Raw genomic sequence first — 16,913 nt, 5'->3', positions numbered from 1 at the left:
AATGGTAAATATTGAATGATTTTTTTTAAGTTAATTGACAATTATTAGTTCCAGAAATATTTATATTAATTTAAATGTTAAAGGTATCAGCATTAACACGTCTTATGGGAGATACCATATCAGAAACTGTGCGTAGAATAATGCAAAAGATCTTCACAGACAAATTTCTCTCCAATTATTCATACATTGGTCATAAGGGAAAATTAAAATTATCTAATCTACAAAGCTGTACTATAATATTTGGTAAATACTTTAAAAAAAATTATTTAAGACTACATATTTTATTTATTTACTTTAAATATTTTTATTTGTATTGTTTGTTATTTAGATGCAGTTCATAAAATGAAAAAATATCGTGATATACCTTTTAAAGATATTGAAAAACCTATAAAATTGTGGATGGCTCAAGTATCAGAACGCATAAAAAAAAGAAATGAAAAGAATACAACGGACAAAAGTGGATAATAATGTGACTTAACAAATAATTTTGCATTTAAGTAAATTAAATTATAATTTCAACTATATATATTTTGTTTTTTTAAATATTTTTATATGAACTGATTATTATATAGCTAGGAAAGCCATACGTATACCTAATATACTTATATATATATTTTTTAAACAATTTATTATTAACTGATTATATAGCTAAGAAAGCCACATTTCTATTTTTAATATAATATACATTTATTATTATATAGCTAGGAAAGCCATACATACCTACACCTAATATAATTTTGTACTTGTATATATATTTTTTTAAACAATTAATTATTAACTGATTATATAGCTAAGAAAGCCACATTTCTATTTTTAATATTAGGTATATACATTTATTATTATATTGCTAGGAAAGCCATACGTATACCTAATATAATTTTATACTTTTTTTTTTTAACTTTTTTGTCTATGTTGAAGAAAACATTGTAATAAACTATTATAATTAACTAGTTACATAATATTAGTATATTATAGTATTTGCAAATTATGTATTTACACGCAGTATTTAATTTGATTTTAATATACATTTTATTAGAACTATAACACAATTTTTTGAAATCTAATTCCTGTTTTGTACTAAAAAATTATATAGCAAATTGTAAGAAGTGTAAAAATTAAAAATATTATATTATAACATCGTCACAATATTGGAGTTGATTGTTTTTACAATATAGAAGAACAATATTATCATAATTACCTCCATATAATGTTATTACAACATTAAACTGAATATTTTTACAATCACCACAAATAACATATTGAAAACATGATGACATAGTATTTTGTGCCAGTGTTCTAATGTTAATTTCTTAACTGCAACGTTAGCACAGTGTCCAATTTCCTGTGAAATATCTGTTTTGATTAACATTGAAAACAATTTATTCTCACGAACACCGACTGCAATTACACGATTATCCATTTTAAATGTACAACCTTTACTGTCTGTCACCATTGTAATTCCTTTATCAAGGCATGCCCCACAAGAAAATAAATTTACTTTTATATCAGGTACATATAAAACATTTTCTAAGTGGCCCTTTATCCACTTATTGTTAACATAAGTATGAATATTTATGTTACCTTTTCCGACTGCCATAATGTGCTTACCATCCCCAATACGTACAGGCGAATGCACATCAAAATTTTTATAATCTACGAACCACTCTTTCCAATTTGTCATGTGGTCGCTCGCACCTGAGTCCACATACCATTTGTCTGAGTCGTCGATTCCTTCAATTTTTCTATGTACACCAATAAGCGCCAAACCGGAAGTTAATTTCTTTTCTTCTTGTTCCCTTTTGAATATCCTGCAGTCCCTTTTCCAGTGTCCTGGTTTTTTACAGTGGTTGCATTTTCCTGGTTTTGTATTATCATTTTTGTTCCCGTATTTTTTGTTCTTAATATACTTGCCTTTGTTTGCAGTCAAAGCAATACTTTCAGCACCATCGTTACGGACCTCCTGTCCTTGCACTTGTCGTGTTTCTTCCGCCATCAATCGAGTGGTTAACTGTTCTAGCGTTCTATTTGTACTATTCATTGAGTCCCATGCACTGTAGAAGTGCCTATAGCTATCAGGTAATGTCATCAAAATTGTTGTAATCAACATTGATTCTGAGATAGGTTCTCCCAATTGTTTTAGTTGTCTACTTAGATTTTCTAGTTTCGAAATATGACCGGCTATATTGTCCTTAGGATCCATTGTATAACGATAGAATTTTTGTTGTACTATTGTTATGCTTGTGTCCGACATCTGTTCGTACACACTAAGTAATTTGTTCCACATACCATTTGCTGTGTCACAGTTCATAATGTATTGTAGAGGTTGTTCATCTAGCGAAGTGACGATACATATTTGAGCCTTATTATCTGCCCTTTTCCATATTGAAAAATCAACACTATGCCTTTTTCTCGCTTCATCTTCAGTTTCATTACCGATTTTTGCTAAAATTGGTTTCTTTGATTTTCCTGTTACTACATCAAATTTTTTAGCTGCATTCGTGATAACCTTAATTTGAAATTTCCACATGTCCCAATTTGATGCATCTTTGAGTTTGTTGATTTTATATTGTTCGTTTTCCATATTTAAACAAAACGTACTTCGCGAATTATTATTGCTGTACACTGTCTGTACACAAAAAACACGCAATTCGTTAATCAATTATTATTTTACTAATTATTCACGACTTTAATATAAAGACCTTACTCTGGGCCCATAACCTGTTGAAGTACACCGATATACAGAAGTTAAAAGGTAAATAATAATATAATCGGATATATATATAATATAATAATAAGTATAATGATACGATGTACAATAGTGTTACCAGGCGTAATATAAATCAACGACTAACTATGTATACCCGGCTACATTACGCAGGTCATATATGCTGTAGTATATAAAAATGTATAGTCAGCGTCTGATGAACTACAGTGTGAATATATTACTTATACACTACATTATATAGGGTGTATGTTTATAATTCTAACAGAATTAAACACAAATATGCTAATACTTACTTCTCATTTTAATATTTTAATTTTTGTGTAAAATAAAAACAACCGTGATAATTAAAAACAGGCTGTAACAATTATAAATATAATAATATAACATATTTATATGTTTCATAACACTTATGTATATAATACGAACTCTACCTTATGTACGATTAACTGCTGATCGATACTTTAATATTAAAACAAACACACACACATAATTGCAAGGGTTATGACCAACACACACCATGGATTAGTAAAGCAGTTCACTATACACTTCATATCTCAATACACACTACGACTATGTATGACTACGATACAGTCACATATTATAATAGAACATAGCTTAGGTATATTATATTTGCGAGTATTATTATTATTTGTCAGTGCTTAGTAGACAATAAACCATAATTATAACTGAAATGGAATCCTAGTAATTTAAATATATTATTTAAGATTCTGATATCTACATATCTGCCCCTAACCTATGGTATTTATATCTATAGGATCCTACGATTTTCCCTGAATATATTATATTTAACTGCTCATCCCCCCGATCATGATACAAAGTTTTTTTATTTATTGGTAATAAATAATAATGCTACATAAGGTTACACCACAGCCGCACAGTGGGAGGAATACGAGTTCTAGCCGGCCAAAATGTATAACATCAAAAAATTAACAAAATTAATGCATTAAATATTGGTTAATATAGTGTGTTTGATTTATTATTTTTAGAATACATTTTTTTTAGTTAATACAAAACAAATCTTAAAAACTCTTCAATATTATATCTAAGTAATACATTTTAAAATTAAGTCTAGTCACTACTACTTTCAGCTTCTTCTTCGTTAGACTCTTTATCTTTGGAGTTTTCAATATTCAATAAATGTATTGCTTCCGGAGGTAATTCAGTTGATGATACTTTACTCTGAGGTCTTAACCCTGTTATTACTGGGTCAGATGTTATCAAAAGAAAGTTAAATAAATCTGTATTTGTGTTAACGCGCGACGATTTTCTTGTATGGTGTTCTCGCAATCGTATATAGTCTTTGTTCCGTGACTCTTGAGCTTCCTCAGATAACTGTCCAATAGGAACAAGGGCATATTTGATTGCTAAAGAGCCATGTATCAAAATTTTGTGTAGGCTTGGAGGCATTTATATGCCATTTATATGCAACCAATTATATAACTTTACATACAGTTTTGCAGTTTCTCTAGCATACTCATCAAATCTTTCGTAATTTATTTCATGACCACTAGAAATCACTGTTAATATAATTGAAAATTTATGGATTAAACGAACATCAACTCCTGTAATCTCAGAGACTCTTTCCGGGTTCTTAAAAAATCTTCGAGCAACATTCCCCGTATTTGATGTGCCCATACCCTGAACTACTCTGTCAACTTTTAAACCTAATTCTTCCCAAATACGAGATTGTATTTCTTTCTTTTTTTCTGAAATTAAAATTTTTTGTACAGCAGTTGTCCTTTTTGTCGTTGGAGCCGATTCCAATTTATATGCAATATGTAAAATGCACTCTAAAAATTTTATCCAGGCTTGTAATGTGGATAAACCGTACTTAAAATTATCTTCATTGATTTTAAATTTGTGCATTTGGTCTAAATTGTTCATACTTGTAGGATTGCATTTACAAATAAAACAAACTTGGCTTGAAGATCCAGTTAAAGTGTTTATTACCTTGCCATCAATCATTGTCATTACCATTGTATAATTAATAGACACAACATTATTATTTATATTTAATTTGAGGGGTTTTAGTTCTGTAATTTCTTTTTCCACTTTTTCTACTTCATTTTTTGTTGTTTCTACCGTCTCTTTATTATACATAAATTGTATTGGTCTACAATAGCGTGTAGACGAAGGTGTTGGATTTTTCCATAAAATTGTATTTTCTTTTGAAATTGTTGTGGTCCCTGTAAGTCGCAATGGGACCAAAGAAAATAAAAAAACACTTGCGTCTGTTATATTTTGACCATTGAAAGTTTGGTGGTACTCACTATGACCAGAACTCCCATCACAACCCCACTTACATAACAAATTTAAATCGGTATAAACTTCTAGATTTTCAATATTATTAAAGTCAAGCGTTTCACATAATCTAGTCAGTGTATGATCTAACAAATGTTGAAGTGGGACAGAAGCTTTTTCTTCACTAATTTCTATGCCTTCAGGGTAACATCTTTCTTTTGCCAAACGAATGCGATCATAAGAAGGATAAATATTAGCTCCACGTTGTTTGGCCCCAAGTCTAGTTTTATGATATGCATCTTTCGTCATGCGTGTATCAACAATAAATGCTAGAGCCTCATCTTCGGTATAAGGCATAACAGTTTTAGAATAATTTTTACACATTTTTTTAATTTTAATTGCTCTACACGGAGAGTACTCAGTTACTTGTGACAATATGTGAGCAGCTGTACGCTTACCTTCAGAGTACAATGTACTTTTCGTAGCACTAATTAATGTCTCACTTGTTATCGTTTTCCTTAAATGTTCGGTTTCTCTACGTTTTGAACGTTCCCATAAATCAATAAATAATTTACGTGGCCTACCGCGACTTGTTGTTGGCTGGTAGACCATTTCATTCTTTGTTTTTATTGGAATGTTGAAATCTAATTGCAGCCAGATTTTATTTTTAACTAAAAATTTTGACATACACCGATTAGATGCTTTCCATTTTTTATTTACTGAACTACAAAATCCTTCAATTTTCCCCTTAACGCATTTTTCAAAGTCCTCATAAGAATCCCACTCTTCGCCTATTTTACTATACAAATACATGGTCAACGTATTGCGAACCTCACAAGAACTTGTATGGAAAGCAGATTCAGAATTTTTGAATACTTCAAATAAACAATTATTTTTAACTCTTTTTCCAGTGTCAGTTTTACCTTTAAGAAAAAACAAAAAGTTATTGTAATTAAAATCGTAATTCAAAAAGGGGCAAGTGTGAGCAACTTTCCGATATAGTATTATAAAGAAAATATAATTATGTATAATATAAAAATAACGGCAACCTCTAAGAGCTCCTAAATAATTGTTATACTCTATTATTTAGAATGAAAGTATAATTTCTTTAATTGTATGATATATATTCATATTTTTTTATTTTAACTAATGATATAAATACGAATTAATACACTTACCTAGTACTATATGTTGATCCATTTTTGATTTAGAAAACTAGAAAACTACTTCTGTTCATATAAAATATCGAAAAACTGAAAAATATAATATACGCGCACACCATGTGGTAGACTGAAATTCATAAGTCTTTATGAATCATACCTACATTTATCGGCTCATTAGTTAATGATTATCGCATATTGCAGTATATTTGTTATCTTAAGATAAGTGGCAATAGATATTGAAGTTTATAGTCGCTGATTACGAAACTAAAATTTACTATTTTTGACCAGCTAAAAGTTTGATTACTCCCACTGTGAGCCGTCTCAATCAACATTCGCCAAACACCCCGCACCAGCACCATAACACTTATGTATATAATACGAACTCTACCTTATGTACGATTGACTGCTGATCGATACATTAATATTAAAACACGCACATAATTACAAGGGCTATGACCAACACACACCATGGATTAGTAAAGCAGTTCACTTTACATTTCATATCTCAATACACACTACGACTATGTATGACTACGATACAGTCACATATTATAATAGAACATAGCTTAGGTATATTATATTTGCGAGTATTATTATTATTTGTCAGTGCTTAGTAGACAATAAACCATAATTATAACTGAAATGGAATCCTAGTAATTTAAATATATTATTTAAGATTCTGATATCTACATATCTGCCCCTAACCTATGGTATTTATATCTATAGGATCCAACGATTCTCCCTGAATATATTATATTTAACTGCTCGTCCCCCGATCATGATACAAAGTTTTTTTATTTATTGGTAATAATGCTACATAAGGTTACACCACAGCCGTCTCAATCAACATTCGCCAAACACCCCGCACCAGCACCTACGCAATGTGAGACGTAGATTATTCTAATATTTATAGGAAATTAAATAATTTATATGAAACAAAAAGACATGATATATAAAAAGTATTTTCAATTATTAAAATAACATTAAGGTTTACAATAAATATTTACAAGGTTCTTACTTATCCATTAAATGGATTATAAAATTGTATCATTATCTGAGTAACATATATTTCTCGGTATTTCAACATCTTCTAGGTAATAATATATAAAAACGTATATGATGCCTCATCCATATTATATATCCAACGGTATATTAATTTTCATATCTCCTTTATACTTTCGAACCAACGGATACATTATGTATCAAACAACGTCTTGATCAATTGTTATGTAATACATCTGAGAAAAACAACTTTCATCAAGACTAGTCATGCATCGACATGTTTGTATGCTAATAAAACCTTAACTATTGTTAATCAATAATTGATATATTTTAAGAACGCATGAGAAAATCATACATGTAAAAGCCATATCACTTGTGTAATATTTATTTTTTACATTATATATCACACCTTGATCACTAATTCTTAATCATTACCTATCACTTATTCTTTATCCCTTGATCCTCTGATCTCGTGTTCTATATTGTTCATACCTGTGCATGAGAAAACACATACACGAACGCGCATACAACAACTTACATATTATCAATAACCTGACCGACATATATATATATATATTAATTCATGCATGTACACAGGAAAAACACACACCATTACCAGTCACAGTCACCACCAACAAAACCCTTCCGACTCGAGCAAAACATATTTTTTCACGCTTACATATGAAAAAACGCATGTGTGCTTGCACATCAACAACTTACATATCACTCAAGTGACCGATGCGTATATTTTATCAGCACATACGTACAACAGTCATATCACTTGAGGGGCTATATTTTAGCCGAAAATATTAAATCCGACAGTATTATAGCCGACAGATATTACGGCCGACAGTATTTTAGCCAACAAATATTACGACCGACAGTATTTTAGCCGACAAATATTACAGCCGACAGTATTTTAGCCGACAAGTATTACGGCCGAAAAATATTTGCATCGAACCGTATTTTAGCCGACAAATATTTACGCAGAACCATATTTTAGCCAACAAATATTCGTGATAAGATATTATAGTTGAAAATATAAAATGATAAAGACCTGGGTTGAAAGACGGCGGCATAAAATGTGTTGCCAACATTTAATTTCTTAAAATTATATTTTTGTATGTGAGGTTTCATCATTGTTCCACTGAATGATAATTATTATATTATTTGATAATAATTATATTTTATTTAAACTATATACCACGATTTAAGATAATATACTATATATACTGTATATCTTAAATCGTGCTATATACCCATAGATAATAAAGATATCTTTATTATCTATGTATATACCACGGTTGTCGGGTTGTGGCTGCAACAGAATTACAGATTTTGAGAACAGAGAGACATAAATTTCTCGAATATTTAAAAATTAAATAACAGCGTTTTCAACATACAAATACAAAAATCTTAATATAAAATATCTAAAAACCTAACTACTGCTAATAAATTATAACTACAAGTTAGCAATACTAACTTAAAAATAAATAAATTAATATAATAATTTATTGCTTAAGTTGTATACTACCGACGTACCTACCTAATACCTATTGGTTGTAACATCTTATAATACGTGTTTTGGGTATGACATTTAATTTTAAACTTTTAATTGAATTCTGATTGTATCAAATTTGTGATATTTGTGTTTTTAGACGGCTTATTATGCATAGATTACTATTACCACTACACTACCACCACACTCATTTGCAGGCCGTACTTCAAAATATTTTTAATATCACAAAAATATTGAGTTATAATGACACAGCCCACAAGTGTAGAACAAATTGGAAATGTATCTCTCATACAGATTTTTTACTGCTACTAAAATAAACATTATTATTTATATGTAATATTATACCTACTCAGCAACCTAATATTTTATAATTGGCAAGAAGACATACATTTGCACCACTAAACACATTATCTTTCTTGAATTACTGTTAGAAGCAATCATAATAAAATAAACCACTAAGTTTATAGTTTAAGTTAATTTTATTAAAAATATTATCAATTTCTTGTGTTAAATTAACAAAATTGTTTTAATACTACTTATATTAATTAAACAAACAAATCTGAATTATTTCAGTACACACTATGCTATGTTAATAACTATCAGGCACAGCATTAGAACTTTTTTGCAGGGGGTTCTGAGTGGTTCAGATACATTTTGTACATGAACAAAAACAGACTGGTTTTTTCATAAGATACAGTGATTACTAAAATGGTCTATGGTCGAAATACGTGCGATCATTTTTTCGCCCGTAATCGGAGTAGCAAAAAGTTGAAAAATACATTAAGTGATTATTCGTATAACCAGACGTTTTCTTATAGTATACGTCTGTATAACATTTTAAGTAATAAATATTTTGAACTTTTTTTCGCATTTATTTTAGTAGGCGTGTAGCTCATTATTTATTATTATAAATCGATAGGTATATAAGAATAACAAATTAAAACCTATAAAATAATAGGTCAATACACTCTAATATATATATTTGAGCAAACAACACAACATTGGATATACATTTTGAAGTACTAGTACCTTCAATATGGGTTGTATCGTCTTGTAATCTTTGAGGCTCAATGCAGTTAATTAAAGACGATTGGGACGTACATAGGAATTTCCACAAATAGTCTGTTGTCAATTTTATTGTACCTATTACTTATAATATATTATTATTGTCGAGTGAAATATTATTATATAATTATGTTTACGTAGCATAATATTCACTATTCAGTCATCAGCGTACCGTTATCGTGTTCGTAGCGCAGTGCGTACATTAAAATTGTATTAATTCGATAGCTTTTAACGTTGTTATAAAGAAGTGTATTATGGATACAAAAAATAAAACCAGTGGTGCATTTAAGCGAAAACAGAGAAAACAAAGAGAAGAAATGAAACAAAAGTTGCCGAAAATGGATAAATTTTTAACTAAAACTAAATGTGATATAAGTACTGTTAGTACTGAAACGGAAAATGTTGACTCATCAGTATCGAATGAAAAATTGACAACACCCACGATAAAAGAACCTTTGGTCTCCGAATTATTTAAAATGTCCAATGACTTAGGTAATTTTATACACAAAAAATTAAATGATACTGAAAAACGACTTATTTTTGATATGGGACCATTAAAACCTTCAGGACCATTTCCAAAAGACCCTCATCAGGGCAACAGGAGTTTTTCTGAATCATATTATATTTTTCAAACTAAATATGGACCAGTTAACCGTTTTTGGCTATGTTATTCCCCATTGCTAGATGCAACCTATTGTCAACCGTGTTGGTTGTTTTCTTTGCAAAGAAGTACTTGGTGTACGGGTCTTCGAGACTGGAAGCACTTATCAGAAAGAATTAAGGAACATGGTTTTTCGAAAAACCATATTGAGGCATGTGCTGTATACGAAATGTGGCAAAAAAATATAAATATTGACAAAGATCTTGAAAATCAAATTCGTAAAGAAGCATCATTTTGGAGAATGGTTCTTCAAAGGTTATTTGATATTATAATTACTCTTGCAACTAATTCTTTGGCATTAAGAGGACATCGGGAGGATTTAAGTCTAGAAGGATATCACGGCAATTTTTTATCAGTTGTACAACTTGTCTCCAGATATGATCAAGTCCTAAATCAAGTTTTGGAAATGCCAAAAGGTAATGAAATGTTTTTAAATATTAATCATTTTAATTAACTGTAGTTATTTTTATTTATAGGATCAACGAGATATCTCAGTCCAACCGTTCAAAATGAAATGATTGAGTGTATAGGTAATACACTTGAAGGCCATTTGTTGGAAAACATTCGAGCATCGCCATTTTTCGCTATTATTATGAATACCACGCAAGATATAGCAAAAGTAGATCAGCTGAGCATTGTTGTAAGGTACGCAGCAATATCCAGGTCTGAAAATGGGCAGCCAGTTGATATAAAAGTAAAAGAAGTGTTTCTTGGTTTTTATGCTGTCACTAAGCATAGTGCTGTAGATTTAGTTAAACAGGTGATTACATTATTTTCCCATAAAAATCTTGATTTAAAAAAGTGTGTAGGCCAAGGTTATGATGGGGCAAGTGTAATGAGTGGTAGGTATAATAGCGTACAAAAGCATATTAAGGATATTCAACCAAACGCTGAGTATGTACATTGTGCCAGTCATAATTTAAATTTAGTAATAAACGATGCTGTTCGCGGTTGTATGGAAATACAGCATTTTTTCGTTACTTTACAAGAGCTGTATAACTTTTTGGGAAACAGTATTAAGCGCTGGGATCTGTTATCAAAATTTACAAGCGAATCTGAAGTCACTTTGAAAAAATTAAATCCGACAAGATGGTCTAGTAGGATAAATACAATAACTGCAGTTAAACTCCGGTTTTTTGATATTATTAAATGTCTATCTGAAATAGCTCTTAACTCAAAAAATGTTGACGAACGCAATGAAGCAGATAATATTAAAAAAAAATTGTTTAAATTTGAATTTGTGTTGCTTTGTGAATTCATGTACCATGTTTTAAACAACATAAATTATGCATCCAAAATTTTACAAAAAGTTGATATTGATTTGGATCAAGCAAGTAACGTTTTAGAAGAGACTAAAGACAAATTGAAAATGTACAGAAATGACTTTGAATCATTTTACAATAAGGCCACAGAAACTGCAAAAAAATATGATATTGATCTTTATTTTCAAGTAAAACGGCAAAGTAAAATTAAAAAACACTTTGACGAATTAGCTTCTGATCACCGATTTGGTAACAGAAAAGAGATATTTAAAATAACCATTTTTAATAATATATTGGACATAATTATCACTCAATTAAATACACGTTTTATTGGTATGAGTAAAGTCAACAAAATATTTGATTTTTTAACTCCAAAAGTATTACGTAGTATTGACGAAAGAACTCTGTTGCAAAAATGTGATCAGTTTCAAAGCAAGTATTCAGATGTAATAGGACCAAATTTTTCGCTCCAGTTTCTCAATGTTTACCATCGAACTTTTCCTGAATTAACTGAGACGTGTAATGTTTACCAGTTATGCAAGGATATAATAACCAAATTCGGAGTGATGGAATGTGATATAACAGAAGTGTTCATGGCAATTTTACTATTTTATACCATTCCTGTAACTTCAGCAGGAGCTGAAAGATCCTTCAGCAAACTAAAAATAATTAAAAATTATCTTAGAAATAGTACCGGACAAGATCGACTCAAATATTTATCATTGATTGCAGTTGAAAACAAAGCAGCTTCAAAATTGGATTTAAGTGAAGTGATAGATCAATTTGCTAATATTAAAGCTCGTAAAAGATTATAAATTTGATTTGATAGCCTTTATTTTATTTTATTTGATTAGATAGAATTAATAAATTAATAATGATAAAATGTTAATATTTAAAATTTGTTTTAGTAATTAAATGGATTTCCTTTTTATTTTGAGTATCAATTTATTATGTGTTTATTTAATAAACACATAATAATAAACTTTATTATTTTCATTAATGGTATTATAGAGGTATTTATATTTTAAACAACAATGTAACGTATAATGTGGTCTTTCCTATATACAGAATTAAGGGGCCTAATTTATTAATTGCCCCGGGGCCCATTCCCATCTTGTTACGCCACTGCCTAGTTAATAATTGAGATAAAAAAACTATTACTGGCTATCAAATGATCTAGGTACGCTTCTGCTTCGGTCCTTGAAGGTTTCATAACGATAGAACTTATATTGAATGATTTAGGTTTTCAATATAATACGAAATTGAAAAACCTATCTAAAAGCTTAAATCCTTCAATAAAAGTCCTATCGTTATGAAACCTTCGAGGATCGAAGCAGAAGCGTACCTAGATCATTTGATAGCCAGTAATAGTTTTTTTATCTCAATTATTAAGTAGGTAAATAAAGTGTTCAATATTTGAATTATTCAAAAAAAAAATTGGCGAGAAATTTTGTTTTTCTAATTTCTCAAACTTAAACACGATACACGGTTTTTTTGAGAACATAAATTTGATCTAGAGGTGTCACTGCATTGAGCCTCGAAGATTACAAGACGATACAATCAATCTACATGCTATTTTAACTGAATATGGACATTTTGTATACACCATATTATAATGTTCAAAATATTTATTGAAGAGTTGGAATATACCAATTATATTTTTTAGTCCATAATTGACAAATGTACAACATAGCAAAAACTGTTTTGCGTGGGTAAGAACCGAAAAAGAGAACTTTGGCTGTGTAATATCGATTTTATTTATTCGTTATCGGTTAGGTTATTAAAGTTTGAAAAATAAAGGATTTTGAAACAATAAGAACTTTTTTCGTATAAGTGATATCGAAAAAATAAAAACGATATTGCACAGCTAAAGTTCTCCTTTTCACGTGGTGAAAATTTCGTTTCTTAGTTATGTAACTTTCTCGGTTTATTCCCCGTGCCAACACGTTTTTGAGTAAGACAGAGACAACACAATATGCGGGTACGACGTCTAGACGTCTAGACTACTTTCGAAGTAATTAAATAATTATAATGTACAAGATGTTATGATTTGTATTTTTATAATTGTATTCCTCAAAATCGTTCAACTAGCGGCGTTTTTACTTATGACGGCAGTGTTATACAACAGTATTTGTATTCAGTGTATTCAACCTAAATATTGATTCATCGTAATTTGTTTCTACATTTTTGTACTTGTCATTTGATCATTTAAATACAATTCCATTTTACTTGATCATTTTTATTTAAATAAAATTTATTAAAATTATTTTACCTTGCTTTGCTTGCTTGTTTGTTTTATTTTTTTTTTTTGAATTGGAACACGAAGGATTTCACTATAAAATAAATAAAACTCGTGGAGGTAAACGGTAAGTCAAGATCAAATTTTCATTATTTTTTTTTTTATTAAAAAATTACAGTTATACATAACAAATGGTTAGTTAAAATGTTGTCCCTAACATAATTATTACAGTTACTATATCTGTGCTACACCTAATGTGTACTGCAAAGGCACAGCTATACAAATGGAAAATGGCACTATTATAGCTAAAAAATCTCACACTCATGAAGCTCATGGTCCAATGTTTAATGAGCAAGAAGTTATTAAACGTTTTAGGAGCACTTTGATTGAAAGATCAAAGACAGAGACTACGCCTCTAAAAGTTATATATGATGAAGAAATAGTTAGGTATGGGTGATTTATAATGTATTTTAAAATTGTTAAATGCAAACAATATTTTTATGAAACATAAATTTGATAGGAATCCGGATGCGGCTTTAGTGTATAGTTGGCCTACAGCGGAGTCTTCCATTCGGCAGTCGCGAAGAAGTGTTTGTCCAGCAGTACCATCCACATTACGCGAGTTAGGGGAATACTTGGATATGAATACTGATAGGTAAGATTATATATTAATAAAATTAAAAATTATTGATTGTTGTAATTTAAATATCTCATTTACAGGTATCAATGCAACTATAATTTTTACCAGGAATGGATAGTGGACAATGATGGAAAGTATAGCGTGATGTTTACGTTCCAAGAAATCATTAGTGCTGTAGTGCATCAGGGGGCCACGGAACTACACGCTGATGCAACGTTCAAAGTAGTGCCGTCAATGCCTCATTGTAGACAACTGTTTATGTTGCATTTGATCCTGCAAAATCACGTAAAAAATAATTATTAATTACCATTCATTTAAATTTATAAATTACAAATATTAAACTACCTACATGCATTTGTCTAGTCTGTTCCTGTATGCTTTGTATTGATGGAAGTAAAGACTGAGGCTGCATATAGGAAAGTTTTGGAAAGATTTTCTCGTAAATTTCCCGAAGTCAGACCATTGACAATCACGATTGACTTCGAAACTGCACTCCGCAACGTCTTCTCTGATGTATACCCTGAAGCGACAGTATCTTCGTGTTGGTTTCATTTTGTACAGGTTTGACATTTTTCTTGTTTCATTTATTTTATTTTAACATTCCCCATTAATTATAATTAAAGTAATTTATTATTAAAAATAAATTATTTAGAGTTTGCTGAAAAATATAAAGAAGATGGGCTACTCAAACCACGTACAACAGCACAGAGAAGCTAAAATGTGCTTGAGAATGTGTGCAGTATTAGCACTATTGCCTGCTCATCAGATCGAGCAGGGTTTTCAAGACATAAAAATGCATGCCCAAAATAATAGTGTTTTGATACCGAGATTTTTTACATATTTTACCAGGTAAATTGAGTATAATAATACACATGAGTTATATGTTTTATTATCATTGGAGAATAAAATGTTCTCAATACAACCTAATAGTTTCAATTTTATAGTTTTTGGCTAACTCGCAAAGGCCCAGAGTCTTTTTCGGTTTACAACCAACCACGCCGAACGAACAATAATGTGGAAAGTTTCCATTCGAATCTTAAACAGACTTTTCAAGTGTCACACCCAAATTTGTGGAGAATGTTGGGTAAGTTTTTTTTGATTTATTTTTCATATAAAAAAAAATATTGTTTATCATGGGGATACAAAATATAAATAGTATAAATCTCTTCAATTTCTGTTAGAATCTGAAAATAAATAAAAATTGGCTTTCATTAATAATAGTCAAGTCTTAGAATTATATATATTTCTAGTAACCCAGAAATAGCTATATACTTATAATATGTATTATGTATCCATGACCCATGTACCTAGGTTATAAGACATTTTACTTTATTTAATAATTTAGTAACTATATTTTGTGCATACTATTTGGCAGGATTGTAGAGCATATAAATCTAACACCTAACCTATGAATAGTAATTGTTAGTTTAAGACCAATGACTAAAATCGTAAATGTATGTAGATGTAGATTAATTAATATTACTAAATTACAATGAATGTCCTTTGGAAATAAATAACTGAAATCAAATTTTGTGTACGCCTAGATCACTTGAAAAATATATCCATTAAGCAGCATATTGTGATTAATCAATTGGCAGCAGGAATGGCTACAACACGAAACACAAAATTCAAATTTATTTTAAATAGCTTGCGTATAAAGCATGCAACAGCTCTACTTGCTACAGGAGCAATAACAATAAAAGAATTTTTGCTCCAGTGCTCACACTGTGTGGATGGATATCTCACCAGAGAACTAAATTGGCATGATGCTACCGATGGTTATTATTAATGGACAATAATTGTTTGAAAGTTTTGTTTATTGAGGTACGATGCATTCGTATTTAAATTGGGCCACTACAATATCAATCTTGATATTATAATATTTATTTGATTATTTGCAGTTCGATTTCGTTATATTCCAAATACTATCAAAAACGAATTCTTAAGGTGCATATAACTGTGTTTTACCCTATATATTATATTATTAATAATTTTAGATATATATATATATATATATATTTAACATTTATAAATTATGTATGTGTATTGTGTCACATAAAAATGCTTCTTAAAAGTTATGAGAATGAAGGTGAAGTAGACCCAGGATACAATTTACTAGCATAAGTAATAACACCATTAGGAGCCACTACAATAAGTCCTTTCAATGTATTTTAATGTTTATATGAACTATACTTCCGTCAATTTTTGGTCCAGTAGTGGTTTAGGAATATTGAATGAAATTTCAGTACAGTCTAATGTTATTCTACAATTTTTAAAATTATTGAAACCTTCTGGCAAGCAATAATTTTGGTTGAAGTTAACATACAAAATGCCATGAATAACACTAATTAATGTTAAAATAGTACTACCAACAA

At 29.7% G+C, this 16,913-nt stretch overlaps 2 protein-coding genes across 2 annotated transcripts; both read left to right on the top strand.

The window, feature by feature from the left end:
* Window positions 1–9,990: 9,990 nt before the first annotated feature.
* LOC132933095 (zinc finger MYM-type protein 1-like) lies at window positions 9,991–14,355 on the top strand. Its single transcript, XM_060999425.1, has 4 exons — window positions 9,991–10,813; window positions 10,874–11,731; window positions 11,891–12,460; window positions 14,168–14,355. Exons 1-4 carry the CDS (start codon window positions 9,991–9,993, stop codon window positions 14,353–14,355), a joined length of 2,439 nt encoding a protein of 812 aa, XP_060855408.1.
* A 43-nt stretch (window positions 14,356–14,398) lies between these two features.
* On the top strand, window positions 14,399–16,327 carry LOC132933094 (uncharacterized). Its single transcript, XM_060999423.1, has 6 exons — window positions 14,399–14,553; window positions 14,619–14,823; window positions 14,902–15,099; window positions 15,191–15,387; window positions 15,483–15,622; window positions 16,083–16,327. Exons 1-6 carry the CDS (start codon window positions 14,399–14,401, stop codon window positions 16,325–16,327), a joined length of 1,140 nt encoding a protein of 379 aa, XP_060855406.1.
* Window positions 16,328–16,913: the final 586 nt, after the last annotated feature.

The sequence above is a fragment of the Metopolophium dirhodum genome, chromosome 1, assembly GCF_019925205.1.
Source record: "Metopolophium dirhodum isolate CAU chromosome 1, ASM1992520v1, whole genome shotgun sequence".
Lineage (NCBI taxonomy): Eukaryota > Metazoa > Arthropoda > Insecta > Hemiptera > Aphididae > Metopolophium > Metopolophium dirhodum.
Note: the sequence above shows the minus strand (reverse complement) of the source record. Positions and strands in the feature narration are given on the sequence as shown.

What these genes read in the sequence shown, in the direction of transcription:
- LOC132933095 (XM_060999425.1), top strand. Translation starts at nt 9,991, where the DNA reads ATGGATACAAAAAATAAAACCAGTGGTGCATTTAAGCGAAAACAGAGA. An exon ending in TATTGATTTGGATCAAGCAA is followed by an intron (nt 11,732 to 11,890) that starts GTAACGTTTTAG and finishes TTGACGAATTAG; the next exon opens with CTTCTGATCACCGATTTGGT. An exon ending in ATTTGCTAATATTAAAGCTC is followed by an intron (nt 12,461 to 14,167) that starts GTAAAAGATTAT and finishes TGTACTGCAAAG; the next exon opens with GCACAGCTATACAAATGGAA.
- LOC132933094 (XM_060999423.1), top strand. Translation starts at nt 14,399, where the DNA reads ATGAAACATAAATTTGATAGGAATCCGGATGCGGCTTTAGTGTATAGT. An exon ending in TTGGATATGAATACTGATAG is followed by an intron (nt 14,554 to 14,618) that starts GTAAGATTATAT and finishes TCTCATTTACAG; the next exon opens with GTATCAATGCAACTATAATT. An exon ending in ATTTGATCCTGCAAAATCAC is followed by an intron (nt 14,824 to 14,901) that starts GTAAAAAATAAT and finishes GCATTTGTCTAG; the next exon opens with TCTGTTCCTGTATGCTTTGT.